Consider the following 18,207-nt stretch of genomic DNA (forward strand, 5'->3'; position numbering starts at 1 on the left):
AGCCTTTCTTACCTTGGCCATGTCTCTGAGTATTGCACACCTTGTGCTTTTGGGCACTCCAGTGATGTTGCAGCTCTGAAATATGGCCAAACTGGTGGCAAGTGGCATCTTGGCAGCTGCACGCTTGACTTTTCTCAGTTCATGGGCAGTTATTTTGCGCCTTGGTTTTTCCACACGCTTCTTGCGACCCTGTTGACTATTTTGAATGAAACGCTTGATTGTTCGATGATCACGCTTCAGAAGCTTTGCAATTTTAAGAGTGCTGCATCCCTCTGCAAGATATCTCACTATTTTTGACTTTTCTGAGCCTGTCAAGTCCTTCTTTTGACCCATTTTGCCAAAGGAAAGGAAGTTGCCTAATAATTATGCACACCTAATATAGGGTGTTGATGTCATTAGACCACACCCCTTCTCATTACAGAGATGCACATCACCTAATATACTTAATTGGTAGTAGGCTTTCGAGCCTATACAGCTTGGAGTAAGACAACATGCATAAAGAGGATGATGTGGTCAAAATACTCATTTGCCTAATAATTCTGCACTCCCTTTATATCATGACATGTTGTCTACATTTTTTTCTACATCAAATAGTTAGATTCTTTATTACATAGAATCCAAGATTCTACCAGACTAGATCATGCAGTACCAGGCTACTCAATCAATAGTTTCACAGGGTGCCAATATCCTTTGCACATGTTACAGACTTAATGGACTGCCCTCAAATCAAGAGACATTGGATTCAGGTCTATTCCTTTATCCATTTGGTCACTGGCTACATTTGGTGGTAAGACCTACTAGAGGCCCTCCTGAATAAAATAAATAAAAAATGCAGGTATATGATCATCCACAACTGCCACCCTGCAAGATGGGTTAACCAGGTGCCAATTTTTTTTTTTCCTCCTTTTTCATCCTCTGCCCTGTTGGCTGGGTCTTCCACTCAGGGTAGACCTCTCAGAAGAATCTTATTAACAGTTTTATGTTGGAGTAATCTTTTTCTTTTAATTGTATTACTCTACTACTATACAGTGTTTTGTATATTTCATTGATAGATCTTGTTTTGTTACTTGTTTGTTCACTATTACACCACCCTCATGCAAAGATCTATTTCATTTTAAAAGTGACAAACCATAATCAAAATTATGGTTAAAAAATTGTAACACAATACCTTTTCCAGTCATGAAGTCCGGGAAAAACTCATCCCAGCTATTGTAAGCGGGAAGAACTGGGTTGTTATTGTAGAAGTGAAAAAGTGACACTGCTGTATCTTTGGGATTCCGAAACACCACCAGCATCTGTTAAACAAAGTAGTTATGAAAACACTAATGAGATAAGAATTTGTGTTACAGTAGCTGCACATAGTCATTGATATGTGGGCAACAGACAGTCTAGTCCACTGGGCCAGGACAGTAAGGTGGTCTGGTCACATATACTGTAGAAAGTGAACCATGTACAGTCAAACCGCTCCAAAAGACCACATCTTTAAGAAAACAACCATTGATGCAGGTAGACCTGCATGCACATACCACAGACCCCCTTTCCTGCGGCCGATGTGGCCCCAGCAGTCAGCTCTCCGCCAATCAGACACATACCGGATCATGTGGATATGGGGGTAACATGTCGTAATTAGACAACCCCTTTAAATCCTTAGGGCCCTTTTACATGGGCTGAGGATCAGGGACATTTGTGGGAACAAACATTCCTATCAACACTCATTCCCAATAATAGCCGTGTAAAGGTGCAGAAAGTGCTCGTTTGTCAGGTGATTGTATCTTTCATGCGGCACCAAACATCCTCGTTTGTCAGCCGCGTATTGCCATGTGTAAATTAGGGTGTGCTGCTAACATTCCAGGAGACTGTAGAGGGACGATCCTTGATAGTAAGGTTCATTCACAATCATTGCCCACCCTATCAGTCCATGTAAAAGGGTCCTCAGTCCCACACTTTTTGAATTCAATAATCACTTTTAGTGATATTTTTGCAACTAGTGCTTTTTAGTGCAAAAAATTTAATAAAAAAAGTCAACATTTTCAAGTTAAAACTATAAAGTTATATTTGTCACAATCAGGACTGAGTCTAATTAAACTATATTCATTCAAATCAACCAATAAGAAATAGATCCTAGGGTCAAATGATTACTTCCAAGGTCAACTGCAGTTGTCTTCAGCTAGATTTTTTTTACCTCTGTCTCTTGGTGGGTCAGTTTGTCTCTACACTCTATTTTATGCCATATATACAGAGCCTGCTTCTTATTGAGACCGATTTCATACATAAGGAGTTATCAGTAAACCATATGGAGCTGCACATGATTCTGGCATACTGCTATTCAGGCTCCTGCATGGGGCACCATGGTGTGCTTTTTTACAATGATTTTGCTAAACTGCATCGGCTTTTAACATGTTAAGTTGGTGATTACTCTATTTATGGCTGTTAGTGAAAAGTGAAAAAAAAAAAATGGACCAATAGGTAGCCATATATGTAACGCCCCAGAGGTGCATTACCACCTTTTCACCTTGCTACTGTCTCCTTTGGTTAACCTTATGTCATTATCTATGCCCATTTGCGGGTTGATTTATCGGATTTGCATCTAAGACTTATATGTTATTTTATGTTGTGGTGTGTTGTATACCCATCATCTCTCGCCTGATGAACCTTTGCTAGGGGAAACGCATTAGGAGGTTTTAGGGCAGGCACGGGACGGTCAGAGCAGGCACGGGACCACAGGCCACCCACCATCAGGGTGTTCCTGTGGGTTGAGGCTTTAGAGAGGGTCCCCATAGGGAAAGTGTGGTTCCCTCGCGTATCCTCTTTTCTCCATCTAGCCCCTCCCCTCAGTTACCATTTGATCTATCTGGTCACATTTTTGTTCGTCTGTATCTTTTTTGTTTGAAGTGGGTGGATTATTAAATATTGAATAATAAAGGTTATGTTTTATTCATGCTCACTGTGATCCAATTGTTCATACTGCAGGAATTTACAATTATAATATATGCATATCCTCGGTGAGGTTAATAGTGATTAGTTTTTTAACCTTATGTCACCATATGTATTAATTTCCAGGTCCTGCAAAATGTGCCTTCATAATACTGTTATGTATCTGTGTAATATGCTTGGTTCACCAGCAGATGGCAGCATACATGACAGAGCTATTTTACCTGGAATGGAACCCTTCTTTCCATTCTATTCTTCCCTTCTAGGGAGGAGTTTAGCTAGTTAGAAGTGAGAATAGAGTACCCCCTGCTAGGGGAAGGCTGTGTCCAAGCCAGTGGAGCACCCTCAGCTCTGCTGGACATAGAGTCCAAAAGCCTGGAGCCTCTGAAGCCAGGAGGAGAAAGTTCCCTGGACAAAGCTAGAGACAGACCAGACTACAAAGTAGAGTACAGTAGAAAAGAAAAGGAAGAGATTCCTATTTAATCCTGTTAGCACAGCAGAGCCAGAGAGCAACTGACGTAGCAGAAAGGAGTTTGCCGGCCGCTGTTAATGCCAACGCCTGCTGGAACCAAGATAAAGCCTGTAAACAGTTTGGAAGAAAGATTATTCAAGTAAAGTTGCTGTTTAACTATATACAAGGTCTGGACCACCATTCAACTACCCTATTTGCTCTTCTTTGCACGACAACGCCTGGGGTGCAGCGTATCCAGGTAGGAGCACCGTGACAAGAGCAACACCATTCAGGGACATCGTAGGCTACCCTACACCACTCTGACATCCCTACACCTGGGTACCACCATATCACTAAAAGGGGCCCTGTGCCCTTGTTGCTTTACTTCAATTGGCGTCACGACAAACAATTATTTCAACTTAAAGGGATCCCATGGCCGTTGGCAACCTCGTGCGCTGCATATACATTGGATGAATATTGAATGTATTGCATGCAGATCCTCTATTGTGTATGGGGTTGTTCCAACTCTCCTCCGATAGCAGATGTTGGGGGAAAGAAGGCTTGAGCATGTTGATTTTCAACTCTCAATCTTTTTGTTCTCACATGAGATAAGCTGCTGTCAGAGATGTCTAATAGTGGTTCGCTCCCCCTCCCTATTGAGCACACACTGCCAAGTCGAACATGCATATGTATGGGACAACTGGCAGGAATAGCTGTAAGCCAATGAAAGAGCTATCTAAAGTGTACAGCCACCTAGAAGACCGTATTAGACCTAGTGATCATACAGGTGATTGTCAGGAGGGAAACATTCCTTCCGGGCAATCGCCTGCTTGCTAGCAGAGGAGGCTGCTGCTATTATATGCACTGATCTCCTCCACAGTATATGACCGTATTTTTTTCTGTTTCCATTCAGTTTTTTTGCGGTCCGTATGCAGAACCATTCACTTCAATGGGTCCGCAAAAACAACGGAAGGTACTCCGTATGCATTCTGTTTCCGTATTTCCATTCCGTTAAAAGATAGAACAGATAGAAAAGATATGTCCTATCATTGCCTGCAAATCATGTTCCGTAGCTCCATTCAAGTCAATGGTTCCGCAAAAAAAACTAAATGCATACGGAATGCATCCGTATGTCTACCGTATCCGTTCTGTTTTTGCGGAACCATCTATTGAAAAATTTATGTCCAGCCCAATTTTTTACTTACTGTTCAAACATTATTGTATGCTTCCGTTTGCGATCCGCAAAAAACTGATCACAAATGGAAACCAAACGGAAAAACGGAACTGCAAAATGGAACGGAAGCGGAACGGAAACTGAAACAAAGAACCAAAAAAACTGAACTGTTTAAAACGGACCGCAAAACCATACGGTCGTGTGCAGGAGACCTTAGGCTTGGGTTTCTATGTTCAGGTTTTTTTATGCAGTTTTTAGTCTTGGGTTCTATGTTTAGGTTTTTGATGCAGTTTTTAGTCTTGGGTTTCTATGTTCAAGTTTTTTGATGCAGTTTTTAAAGCTAAGTCCAGGAGTGGGGTCATAAAGAAGAGAAGACTCAGGGGAAGATTTTCCTTTACAATGTGTCACGGATGGTGATGCAGAAAGCTGTAACTTATAAATAAACATCCGACTGGCTTGATCACAAACTAAGGAGCATATGGGTGAGCCCTATAAAACCCCTAGAGCTCTCCCTGACTGCTATGCCCATGCAAAGGTCTTTATGGTAGACTATTGCATGCCCACGTACCTTATACTGTGTGACACCTGAAAACCCTATAATAGTGAGGGGACACGACCACCGGCTCCCTGCACTTAATACGGACGGAATCAGGGTCACCTATAATCAAGCCAGTAAGGAAACACAAATAAAGGAAAAGGACTTATCTGAGGAATCGGCAGTAGGAGCCTCCAGCATGTGAACAACTCATCCAGGAAGAAGTATAAACCGCAAAGTGAGGCAGTATGGGAGGGAATATAAAGGGAGACAATTAGGGTAAATAGGTGACAGCTGGGAGAAGGAAAAGAGATGACAAAGTGAAACCAAAACAAAGAACCTCATGCAAGAGGTAGAGAAGGACGTCTAACAGACCTTCTCACAGAACTGGCGGTGACAGTACCCCTCCCTCTATAGGTGGACTCCGGACACCCAGAGCCCACCTTCTTAGGATGAGACCTATGGAAAGCCCTGATGAGACGAGTGGCCTTAATGTCCGCCACTGGGACCCACATCCTCTCCTCAGGACCATAACCCTCTCAATGAACGAGGTACTGGAGAGAACTGCGGATAATGCGAGAATCCACAGTCCTAGAGACCTGAAATTCAAGATTACCATCAACAACAATCGGAGGAGGAGGCAAAGAGGAGGGTACAGTGGGTTGGACATAAGGTTTTAATAGGGACCTGTGAAAAACATTATGGATCTTCCAAGTCTGAGGAAGATCAAGACGGAAGGCAACGGGATTGATGACGGACAAGATATTGTAAGGCCCAATAAACTTAGGACCCAACTTCCAGGAGGGAACCTTCAGTTTGATATTCTTTGTAGACAACCACACCAGATCACCCACATTCAGGTCCGGAACAGGCACACGTCACTTATCCGCCACACGCTTATATCTCTCACTCATCCTCTTCAGATTACCCTGAATCTTTTGCCAAATAAATGACAAAGACAATGAAAATCTCTCCTCATCAGGTAAACCAGAAGACCCCTCTCCAGAGAATGTCCCAAACTGCAGATGAAACCCATATGCACCAAAAAATGTTGACTTATCAGAGGACTCCTGGCGACGGTTATTTAAAGCAAACTCAGCAAGGGACAAAAAATAATACCAATCCTCCTGATTCTCCGCCACAAAACAGCGCAGATATTTCTCCAGATTCTGATTGATGCGTTCGGTCTGACCATTCGACTGCGGGTGAAAAGCAGAAGAGAACGACAACCGAACCCCCAAGCGAGAACAGAAGGCCTTCCAGAATCTGGAAACAAATTGCGTGCCCCTATCAGAAACTATGTCTGAAGGAATGTCATGCAATTTAAAGGGTTTCTGCCACCAGAAATACTGTTATGTAGCTGACTGACATTAGCGATGCGCTAATGTCAGCACTACGTCACAGTGAGGAAGCCGGCATCAGGAGAGCGGCCTTCACTCACTGCGCCTGCGCCCAAGACAGAAATGAATGGCGCAGGCGCAGGATTTCAGCAGCGATGCGGCGGACCGTGCCATCAATCGAGAGGAGCTGGGTGGACACAACACTGGACCTGGGCGGGATAATGGATGAGTGGACGGAGCCTCTAGGTGCTGATTTTACGCCCACATAGCACCTAGAGGCTCATTAGCATATAATAAAAGTGCTTTTTTAACAAAAACGGCTGCACGGACTAACGTTAGAAACATACTGTTATGTAGTGCTGACATTAGCGCATCGCTAATGTCAGTCAGCTACATAACAGTATTTCTGGTGGTAGAAACCCTTTAACAATGTGATCAACAAACGCTTGCGCCAGCGTCTTAGCATTGGGTAACCCAGGAAAGGGAATGAAATGCGCCATTTTGCTAAAACTACTACTACTACTACTACCAGAATCACAGTCTTCCCCGAGGAACGAGGCAGGTCCGTAATGAAGTCCATGGACAGATGCATCCAAGGATGGGAAGGAATGGGTAACGGGAGGAGAGAACCCGATGGCCGTGAATGAGGGACCTTGGCACGAGCGCAGGTCTTGCAGGCTGCCACAAAACCCTCAACCGTCTTACAAAGAGTTGGCCACCAGAATCTCTGAGCAATGAGATCCACTGTGGCTCTACTCCCCGGGTGCCCAGCAAGGACAGTATCGTGGTGCTCCTTAAAAACCTTGTGTCGTAAAGCGAGAGGCACAAGCAACCTCCCAGGGGGACAAAGATCAGGAGCCTCTGCCTGGGCTGCCTGAACCTCCACCTCCAAATCAGGATAAAGAGCAGAGACAACCACCCCTTCAGCCAAAATGGGACCCGGGTCTTCAAAGTTCCCCCCTCCCGGAAAACAAGGTGACAGGGCATCCGCCTTCACATTTTTAACCCCAGGGCGGAACGTAACAGCAAAATTAAACCTAGAAAAGAACAAAGACCATCTGGCCTGTCTCGGGTTCAGACGCTTGGCCGATTCCAAGTAGGCCAGATTCTTATGGTCTGTAAACACGGTATTAGGGTGTCTGGGTCCCTCTAACCAATGGCGCCATTCCTCAAAAGCTAATTTGATGGCCAACAACTCCCTATCTCCCACATCGTAATTTCTCTCTGCAGAGGAGAGTTTCCTTGAGAAAAAGGCACACGGTCGCCATTTGGCAGGAGAGGGACCCTGAGATAAGACCGCACCCACACCCACCTCAGAAGCGTCCACCTCAACAATAAACTGTAGAGAGACATCAGTGAGCGGAAATGGGAGCGGAAGCAAAACTCTCTTTAATAGTAGAAAAGGCTTTACGTGCATCTACCGACCACAAAGAAAAATCTACCCCCTTTTTAGTCATATCAGTGAGTGGCTTAACAACAGAGGAATAATTCAAAATTAACTTTCTGTAATAATTGGCAAAACCCAAAAACCACATCAGCGCCTTCTGATTCTCAGGAAGCCCCCCATAAAGCACAGCGCTGACCTTCTCAGGGTCCATGCGAAAACCAGAAGCGGAGAGAAGAAAAACAAGAAATTGAATCTCCAGAACCGCAAACACACATTTTTCCAGTTTAGCGTACAATTTATTATCCCGCAGAATCAGCAAGACCTGACATAGGTGGTCTAGATGAGTCTTGAAATCAGGAGAAAAAAAATCTAAATGTCATCTAGATACACCAGTACAAATTTTCCCATTAAATAATAAAAAATGCTGTTCACAAAATGTTGGAAGACGGCCGGAGCATTCATCAAACCAAAGGGCATAACCAAATTCTCAAAATGACCCTCAGGGGTATTGAAGGCCGTCTTCCATTCGTCCCCTTCCCTGACCCTGACCAGGTTCTATGCCCCTCTTAAATCCAACTTGGGGCTACCCTGGCTCACCGGATGCGGAGAAACAGGAGTCTAAACTGGCCCGAGCTGCAAGGGGATATAAACATAAACAGACTATGGATATGGCAGGAGAGTGAAAGACTTCCACCCCTACCTGCCACAGACACACTGACTGGATCCCTGGACACAAATGCTGAAGTCCACACACAGACATAAAAGGACACAGCACCCATAAACACACAGGAAGCCAGAACCATAGCTGCAATAATAACAGACACCACATAAACATAAACTTAACATCACATAACAACATTTATGACCACAAGGGTGGCCCTCACTGGCAGATGGTATAAGGGACCAGGAGGGTGCCTCCAGCTTACAAACAAGGCTGGAGTACCCCTCAGACATCAGGTCTCAACTGAGGCTATATAGCCCAAAGTGGCCACACCCACACAGACACACCCAGTGTTCACACACACAGAAGGGAATTAACCCTTCTCACACCAGGGAAGGGAAGACAGCCACTTAAAGGAGAAAGTGCACACATAACTAAAACCCTGTGCACACCAGACATACAAAAGACACACCTAGCAAAGATAGGTTGCCAGGTGCAACCGCATGCACATTGCAGCAAGCTGCCCAGCACCAGCTCAGGCTGCTAAACTGCGAATTAACTACATGTTGCCAGCGGCAACCACAAGTGAGGCAACATACTAGCGGCCCTCACCTGTGGTTGAACAACCAAACCAGACCGCAGGCAACAGCATGCGGATACAGGAGTCACGACCATGACCATGGTCGTGACAGCCAGGCCTCTACTGCAACTGTCTTCAGTTCCTGCTTGTTCTTGGGGCATTTTCCCTTCAGTTTTGCCTTCAGCAAGTGAAATGCATGCTCAATCGGATTCAGGTCAGGTGATTGACTTGGCCATTGCATTACATTCCACTTCTTTCCCTTAAAAAACTCTTTGGTTGTTTTTGCAGTATGCTTTGAGTCATTGTCCATGTGCACTGTGAAGCTCCGTCCAATGAGTTCTGAAGCATTTGGCTGAATATGAGCAGATAATATTGCCCAAAACACTTCAGAATTCATCCTGCTGCTTTTGTTAGCAGTCACATCATCAATAAATACAAGAGAACCAGTTCCATTGGCAACCATAAATGCCCACGCCATGACACTACCACCACCATGATTCACTGATGAGGTGGTATGCTTAGGATCATGATCAGTTCATTTCCTTCTCCATACTCTTCTCTTCCCATCACTCTAGTACAAGTTGATCTTTGTCTCATCTGTCCATAGGATGTTGTTCCAGAACTGTGAAGGCTTTTTAGATGTCGTATGGCAAACTCTAATCTGGTCTTCCTGTTTTTGAGACACACCAATGGTTTACATCTTGTGGTGAACCCTCTGTATTGTGTCTTCTCTTGATTGTTGACTTTGACACACATACACCTACCTCCTGGAGAGTGTTCTTGATTTGGCCAACTGTTGTGAAGGGTGTTTTCTTCACCAGAGAAAGAATTCTTCGGTCATCCACCACAGTTGTTTTCCGTGGTCTTCCGGGACTTTTGGTATTGCTGAGCTCACCGGTGTGTTACTTCTTTTTAAGAATGTTCCAAACAGTTGTTTTGGCCACGCCTAATGTTTTTGCTATCTCTCTGATGGATTTGTTTTTTTTTTTCAAAACCTTTTTCAGCCTAATGATGGCTTGCTTCACTGATAGTGACAGCTCTTTGGATCTCATCTTGAGAGTTGACAGCAACAGATTCCAAATGCAAATAGCACACTTGAATTTAAATCTGGACATTTTATCTGCTCATTGTAATTGGAATAATGAGGGAATGACATACACTTGGCCATGGAACAGCTGAGAAGCCAATTGTCCCATTACTTTTGGTCCCTTAACAAGTGGGAGGCACATATGCAAACTGTTGTAATTCCTACCCCATTCACCTGATTTGGATGTAAATACCCTCAAATTAAAGCTGAAATCCATTGTGGCGGTATATAGAGCCAAAAATTTTAGAATTGTGTCGATGTCCCAATATTTATGGACCTGACGGTATATGCATTATTTTGCAACGGACAGAGGGTTTCTCACAAACATGTCTAATATGTTACTGAAAGAAATATACACATATAATTAATTATACAATATCAGAGACTATACTCACCTTTACTTTCTTATCAAAAAATGATTGAGGTATGTTGTCATAATCCAAGTGTGTCCCTAGGACTCTGGGTGAAGGTTCAACTTTTAGCTTCTGAAAAATAAATCATTTTTTTTTATTAATGTGGTACATTTAAAACAAGGCTGAAGAATTAAGCAGGTTGTCTGTCTTATTACGAGTCAATAGATGTGATTAATATGCTGTTTTTAAAGACCTGTAGGATATATAAGTAAGGGTCTATAGCGTCTAGCAAATAAAGCTTAACGTTTAATCCACCAAAAGAGAACAATAGGAAAAAAAAAAGCTTAACGGGTACTTTTCGTTTCAAGTGAATATTCAGAAAAAATAAATGTACTTTAGTAATAACAGTATGTCTGGTCAAGCTCGACCAGTTTATTCTCGCCAGTGTCCATCTCGGACATTAAGTTTCATAGCTTAAGAAACTGCAGACATGTTCTTCCAAACTCAAGCCCACAGTTTTTGCCTGTTTCTAATGGACTAACAGAGGGACCCCAGTGAGTTTGTTGTTCTCAAAGCCTCAATACGGTGATCAGTTAGATGCTTCTTCATGCAACATGACAATTAGAGGTGAGCAAAGTTATTTATCGCAAAGTGGATATATGGCAACTTAACCTGGGGCCCTCACACAGTATAATGACCCCCAGTGGCCCCCTTACATACCTATCATTGCTGGTGCACAGGGGAGCCGCATACCTCCCAACTTTTGAAAAACACAAAGAGGGACAACATGTATGTCAATTTTTTTTCATACTAGGCCCCCTTCACAGTATTGATGCCCAGATATGTGCCCATTCACAGTCCTCCGATCAGACGCTGTCACTCTGCAGTAGCAGGAAACTGCCAGAGGAAGAGCGCACAGCTGATTCCCGGCTCCTCGTACACAGCAGAGCGATGTGTGACAGTACATCGTGCTGCTGAGGAGCGCTGGCTGAGGTCATGACGTCAATACTGGGCCAGGCCTGGAGGAGAGAAGGAGCACAGGTAAATGAGCTGCGGTTAGTGAATGAAAGACTGCCAGCTCCTCTGCCCTCCAGCAATGAGCACTTCCATCTATATTGATGGAAGCGCTCATAGCAGCCGGCCCTGTGCTTATGCCCACAGAGAGGTCTCTGAGTGCTCCCTTTGGCACGTGTGCCTAAGGTTTGCCACCACTGCACTAGAATATGGTTTGTTCAGAAGGGAACTATAAGAGATCTGAATAGGTGTACACGGGTAAAAAAAATTGGATTGGGGGGGCAGGCAAATATGAGGTTTCAGATGCAGGACAAATTAAATAATAAAATAATGCAACTTGAGTATGGAATAACAAGTCAACTTTACTGAAATTATGGCCTGCAACTTTTCTGGAGAGGGGGTAGTTTCACTTCCTTCCTTCCAGATTTCCTCTCACTCAGTCCTTACTAAGTATCTCTATAGCTCTACTCTATGCAATATGATCCCTCAATGAGACTAGAGGATCCAACACGTTTCTAGCCTCACTGTATTTGGTATGTCTTTTCAGTAAGTGCAGAGTTTTTGAGCAGAAACAGTACTGTAGGCACATATATGGGGAAAGATGAAGAGAAATAAGCATTTTTCTTCATCAAAATATATATTACAAATGTCATTTTTCACCACCACCACCTCCTCACACGACCAGATTCATACAGAAGCCCATACACCCTAGGCTTTACCACCTCTTTACTTCTGTGTGTGTGTCTTTTGAGCTGCAAATTTGGAAAGGATGCTTTCTGCAAGTATTGTATACTTCACAAGCACTATTGTGTTCCCTATATTATGGTATATGTGGCGAAACTGGGTTTTGGAGGGGCCTGGTTGCCAGCCTCTTGCCCCAGGATTATGGGCCCTCTCATCAGCCCATGCTAAACTAAAACCCCATGGCGATTTGACTGTGTTTGTGGCATCTGAGCGCTGTTTGGATATTTTGAACGCTCAGATCCAAGCCATCTGGGGATATGTTAAATGTCTATGTTACTGTAATGGTTGGGACATTGTATATTTAAATAGTGATGTCTGTCCTATTATTCCCACGTGTGTATTGGCGATTTCCCTTTGTCCTGAGAGATAATTGAATTACCCCTCGGTTGTCTCCAGGACAGAAGACATTGTGTATTCTCCTGTGATACAATTACCTTACACAATGGGTTGATGTAATTATCACAGGCAGAGGGGAGGATTTTGTGTGGGAGTGTTTTACTGTATTGTACGTGTTTATTAGCTGTTTTTACAAAACCCTGTGGGTGGTTCTGATGTGTACCAATGTTATATAAGATCAATAAATACATAGCTCTGGGTGAGCACTGCTTGACCCTCAACACGGAGCCTCGTCTCGTTCTTGGGGGGATTCACTGCATGCTGTTAGAGACTGATTGCTAGGAGTGTAAGCCGCTTGGGTGCGTTTCCTATTTGTCTGCTAGCAGCTATTCGTGAGGTTCCATTCGGAGTTTGGAGCATTTCCTTGTATGCCGTTACAGTATACCATACTGTAAAATAACATTTTTCCTATAGGTTGCATTCCTTTACAACCCCATCAAATTTACATGGACAGTTGCTCCAAAAACTCACAGTTTGCACATACCTCAAATTTATTAGGAGCTTTAAACTCAATCAATGGAATAGTTGCCGATGGTTCCTTGTTGTAAACAGCTCGCACAATGCTGTGTAGCAGTAAAATAGTCCAATTGGATCCTATAAAGTATGTGACAAATATTAGAATATCTTTACACAATTACTGCAAGTTGCTATCCCATGTTTTAAAAAAAAGACTGAAGTACGAGTAAACACCATTATAGTAACTACATAAATGCAAAAAGATGCTGTTCTCCATGCAATTTTTCTCTTTTTTCAAAACTCACAAATCTGGAGGACTTGTCTCTTTGTTATCTATATGCAGGCAGCAGCTACTCCCAGGTGACAACCAAGCACCTGCATCTCCCAGAAGTGCATTGCAATAAGTAATCAGAGATCTACAGTTCCTACTGTATATACCATATGTGTATGATTTTAGAAGTAGGATCGAATGAATGAAAGGTGTCTGAGCCGCTTCTCCTGCTTCACTGTGAGATCACTAAAGCAGCACTAATAATAATATATTTTGAAATTCCCTATTCCCCTTGCATACTACTAATACATTTTATGGGATACCTCATAAATAAAATTGTAAAAAATACTACTGAAAATATAACTTTTTTATTGTAGATTTTGAGTTTATGTCTGAAATAAATATAGTTGGAGCGCAACTCAGGTGACTTAAGGGCATTTTAACCCTTTAGTGACATAACTAAGTTTAGCCTTAAGGACCAGTGACATTTTCTACCTCTGTGTTCCAGTGGTCATAACTTCAATTTAGCTGTATGAGACCTTAACTTTTGTGGGACAAGTTGAATTTTTTTGGAACCATCTTGAGGTACATATAGTAACTTTTATTAATTATTTTTTTGGGAGGAGATAAAAAAAACCAGCAATTTTAACCCCTTCCAGATGCAGCCATTTTTCACTTTCCTGACCCTGGCTCTTTTTGCAAATCTGACGTGTCACTTTATGTGGTAATAACTTTGGAATACTTTTATTTATCCAAGCCACTTTGAGATAGTTTTCTTGAGACACATTGCATTACACATTTGTTGTAATTTTGAGTCAATATATTTTACCTTTAGTTAAAAAAAGAAAATCCAAAATTTATGGAAAAATTAGCAGTTTTGTAAAATAGAATTTTTCTGCTTTTAAGACTAATAGTTATTAGTTAACATTCACCATATGTCTACTTTATGTTGGCATCCTTTTGTAAATATTATTTTAAGAGCACCATATGGTATTTGGAGGGCAGATTTTACTGGAATAATTTTAGCGCCAAGTTGCATTTGAAGACACGCAGAGGTACCCCTACAGTGGAAACCCCCAAAAAGTGGCCCCTATTTTGAAACTACATCCTGCAAGACATTTTTCAAGAGCTGTAGGGCCAAAAAGTGCTTCATAGAATTTAGAAACACTTAGGCCTCTTTCACACGGGCATCACGTTTTGGCTCCGGATGTGTCCCGGGTGCATTGCGGCAAACCCGCGCGAGTAGGTACACAATTGCAGTCAGTTTTGACTGCGATTGCGTTCCGTTGTTCAGTTTTTATCGCGCGGGTGCAATGTGTTTTGCACACACGTGATAAAAAAACTGAATGTGGTACCCAGACCCGAACTTCTTCACAGAAGTTCAGGTTTGGGTTCAAGATTGTGTAGATTGTATTATTTCCCCTTATAACATAGTTATAAGGGAAAATAATAGCATTCTGAATACAGAATGCTAAGTAAAATAGGGCTAAAGGGGTTAAAAAAATAAATAAATATTTTAACTCACCTTAATCCACTTGTTCGCGCAGCCGACATCTCTTCTGTCTTCGACTGTGAGGAAAAGGACCTGTGGTGATGTCACTGCGCTCATCACATGGTCCATCACATGATCCATCGCCATGGACCGTGTGATGAGCGCAGTGACGTTACCACAGGTCCTTTTCCTCACAGATGAAGACAGAAGAGATGCCGGCTGCGCGAACAAGTGGATTAAGGTGAGTTAAATCATTATTTTATTTTTTTTAACCCCTCCAGCCCTATTTCACTTAGCATTCTGTATTCAGAATGCTATTATTTTCCCTTATAACCATGTTATAAGGGAAAATAATAATGATCGGGTCCCCATCCCGATCGTCTCCTAGCAACCATGCGTGAAAATCGCACCGCATCCGCACTTGCTTACGGATGCTTGCGATTTTCACGCAGCCCCATTCATTTCTATGGGGCCTGAGTTACGTGAAAAACGCACAAAGAGGAGCATGCTGCGATTTTCACACAACGCACAAGTGATGCGTGAAAATCACCGCCTGCGCGGAAATCTTGCCCGTCTGAAAGAGGCCTTAATCATGAAAATTAAAAATTGCATTTTTTTTTTTAGAAGAAAATGTTGCTTTAGGCTCAATTTTTTCATTTTCACATGGGGTAACAGGAGAAAATAAACACCCAACTTACTATCCCTTTTCTCCTAAACAAGGCAACAGACCATATGTGCTTGTAAATTGCTGTATGGGCACACCACAGAGCTCAAAAGTGAAGGAGCACCATATGGCTTTTGGATGGTAGATTTCACTGGAGTAATTTTCAGACACTATGTCACATTTGCAGACAAACTGAGGTAACCCTACAGTGGAAACCACCCAAAATTGGCTCCATTTTGGAAATTACAGCCCCCAAGGAGTTTTTCAAAATGGGTAGTGAGCACTTTTGCCCCGAAGGCGTTTCATGAAATTTAACACTTGGCTATAAAAATTTATAATTACATTTTTGTTACAGGAAAATGTCACTTTAGGCCCACATTTTTCATTTTCACAACGGGTAATAGGATAAAGTCACCCCACAATTTGTTACGCCTCTTTCCCATGAAAAGGGCAACATCCCTTATGTGGTCAGAGACTGCTGATTGTGCACACTGCAGTGTTCAGAAGAGAAAGAGAGCCATGTACATTTGAGGCCTAGTTTGGTGATTTATACAGCAGTGGCCGACAATTGCAGAGGCTCTGAGCTTGCAAAGTGAAAATATGTTGTGACCAGAATATGCCAGTGTGAAAAACAACCTCTTATTATTATGCCTTGCTTCCTGGTTTTATAAACACCCTACATGTGGCCCTAATCTTGTGTCTGGACATACAACAGGGCTCAGGACCATGTGCATTTCAAGCCTAATGTGGTGATTTACGCATCTTGTACTAACAACTGTAGTGGCTCTGGGGTAAATAATAAATGGGACCCCCGAGAAGTAAACCAATTTTGGAAACTCCACCCATAAGGTATTAAGGGGGTCAAGTGAGCATTTTGATGCCACAGGTATTTTGAAAAAATTCCAGTGCATCTTATGGAACGAATACTAATGAGCACTTCCATTATGGAAACTCTCATTAGTACAGAAGGACCGGGGGAGCGGTGAATACAGCACTCCCCGTGCGGGCTTTGTACTCGTCGCTTCCTGGTCTTCCTCGGACGCATGCTGTGCTCTGACAATGTGAGGATATCTGTGTGCTCAGTGACCTCACGCTGTATGACGTCGGGTCACAGCACAGCGCGGCAAGAAGAGCGCTGAATCTCAGGAGCGGCAGCAGCGTCTGGAACAGGAGCAGTAAGTTGATTTATTTATTTTTTATCTGCTTTGAGAGCTGATTAGCTGAGCTCTAAATGGGGTCTTATTAATATTGGAGGTCTTATTAACACTGGGGGTCTGATCTGAGGTCTGATTGGGGGTCTTCACATTGGGGGTCTGATCTCAGGTCTGATTTACATTGGGTCTAATGAAAAATATTTTTTAAAACAGTAATAAACCAATAGCTTATCATGCAATAGCAGTGAATACAGATGATACAAGTAATACAGCCAACCTGATAGTATACTCAGAGAAGCAGATATTAAGGCTGAATTTTTAAAAAAAAAAAAAAAAGTTTATGTGACCTTTGTCTGAAAGCCATATAATTTTTTCTTTTCTTTTCTGGAGATTGTCTTGGGTGGGCACTCATTTTTGTGTGATGAGTTGACATTTTCATTGGTACCATTTTGTTTTGGCACCATTTTTATTTTATTTTTTAAGGCATTCACCTGACAGTGTAGATCATGTGATTTAGAGAGCTGGATCCGGTGATTTTTTTTTTCTATATTTTTTTTACAATTTTAAATGACATAGTTAGGCAAAAGGGGTGCTTTTTTTTAACTTTTTTATTTGTAAAAAAAATACCTTTTTTAACTTTTTTTTTTTAAACTATACTGACAGTTCACCTATGGGCCTCATAGGCTTCTATAGCTGGCAGCCTTTGACCACCGCATCTAAGGGGTTAATCCTCTGGCATCAGAGTTTTCACAAATGGCAGCAGTTACAGCAGGGGCCTAGCTCTCAGAAACAGCCAGACTCCTGCGCCTGCCTGGTCAGTGTTCCATACTGTACTTGTACTGTATGTCAGATGGGGGGCAGTCACTTCCCGCTGCACTATACATGTACGGCAGAGGTCAGAAAAAGGTTAATGTTATTTTCTTGGTTTAAGTTTTATGGCATTCACTCTGTGATATAAATAACATGATAACTTTATTCTTGAGGCCACTATGATTATGATGCCAAATTGATATAGTTTTTTTATAATATTATTTGCATAATGAAAATAATGGAAAGCGCCTGACTGTATAGGGAGGGTGCTTAGGGACTGATGGTCCTCCCCCTTCCCCCCTTAGGGGCATTTAGGAATCTGGCCCCGTCTCAGTAATGGTTAAGTAGGTTGCAGATTAGGGTCATTGGGGGTTAATTCACTGGGTATCCTCCTTAGACAGGATGGGGGCGGTGCAGGAAATCCTGAAGGTCACATATACCTCCTCTCTGTCCTGGTCACTTCCTCTTGCAAGTGGAAGCAGATTGGCCCTCCCTCCCTCCCTTTGCGGTTATTCTTGGGAGGCGGGTCGAGGTGCACGGTTCTGATCAGTTATGGATACTTGGTTATTCTGTTTTGTTTTTTCTATTTTTAAGAGACCCTGCTGGGAGTCCAGCGGTTTTGGATATTGGTCCGATGATTACGGCTTTGGAGAGCTGCGAATTTTGGTCGAGTTTATGAAGTCACAGCTGGCGGCATTTGAGTTCAG

General features: G+C 42.7%; 1 protein-coding gene across 1 annotated transcript in view; it reads right to left on the minus strand.

The window, feature by feature from the left end:
• Window positions 1-18,207, minus strand: part of LOC120997317 (sulfotransferase 6B1-like) — a 77,720-nt gene that overhangs the window by 13,461 nt on the left and 46,052 nt on the right. Inside the window, exons 2-4 of the mRNA XM_040427355.1 lie at window positions 13,138-13,247; window positions 10,542-10,631; window positions 1,169-1,295 (exon numbers count right to left, since the gene is read on the minus strand). Coding sequence (XP_040283289.1) covers window positions 1,169-1,295; window positions 10,542-10,631; window positions 13,138-13,247 — 327 coding nt within the window. The remainder of the gene's footprint in view (window positions 1-1,168; window positions 1,296-10,541; window positions 10,632-13,137; window positions 13,248-18,207) is intronic.

This window comes from Bufo bufo, chromosome 4 (genome assembly GCF_905171765.1).
Source record: "Bufo bufo chromosome 4, aBufBuf1.1, whole genome shotgun sequence".
Lineage (NCBI taxonomy): Eukaryota > Metazoa > Chordata > Amphibia > Anura > Bufonidae > Bufo > Bufo bufo.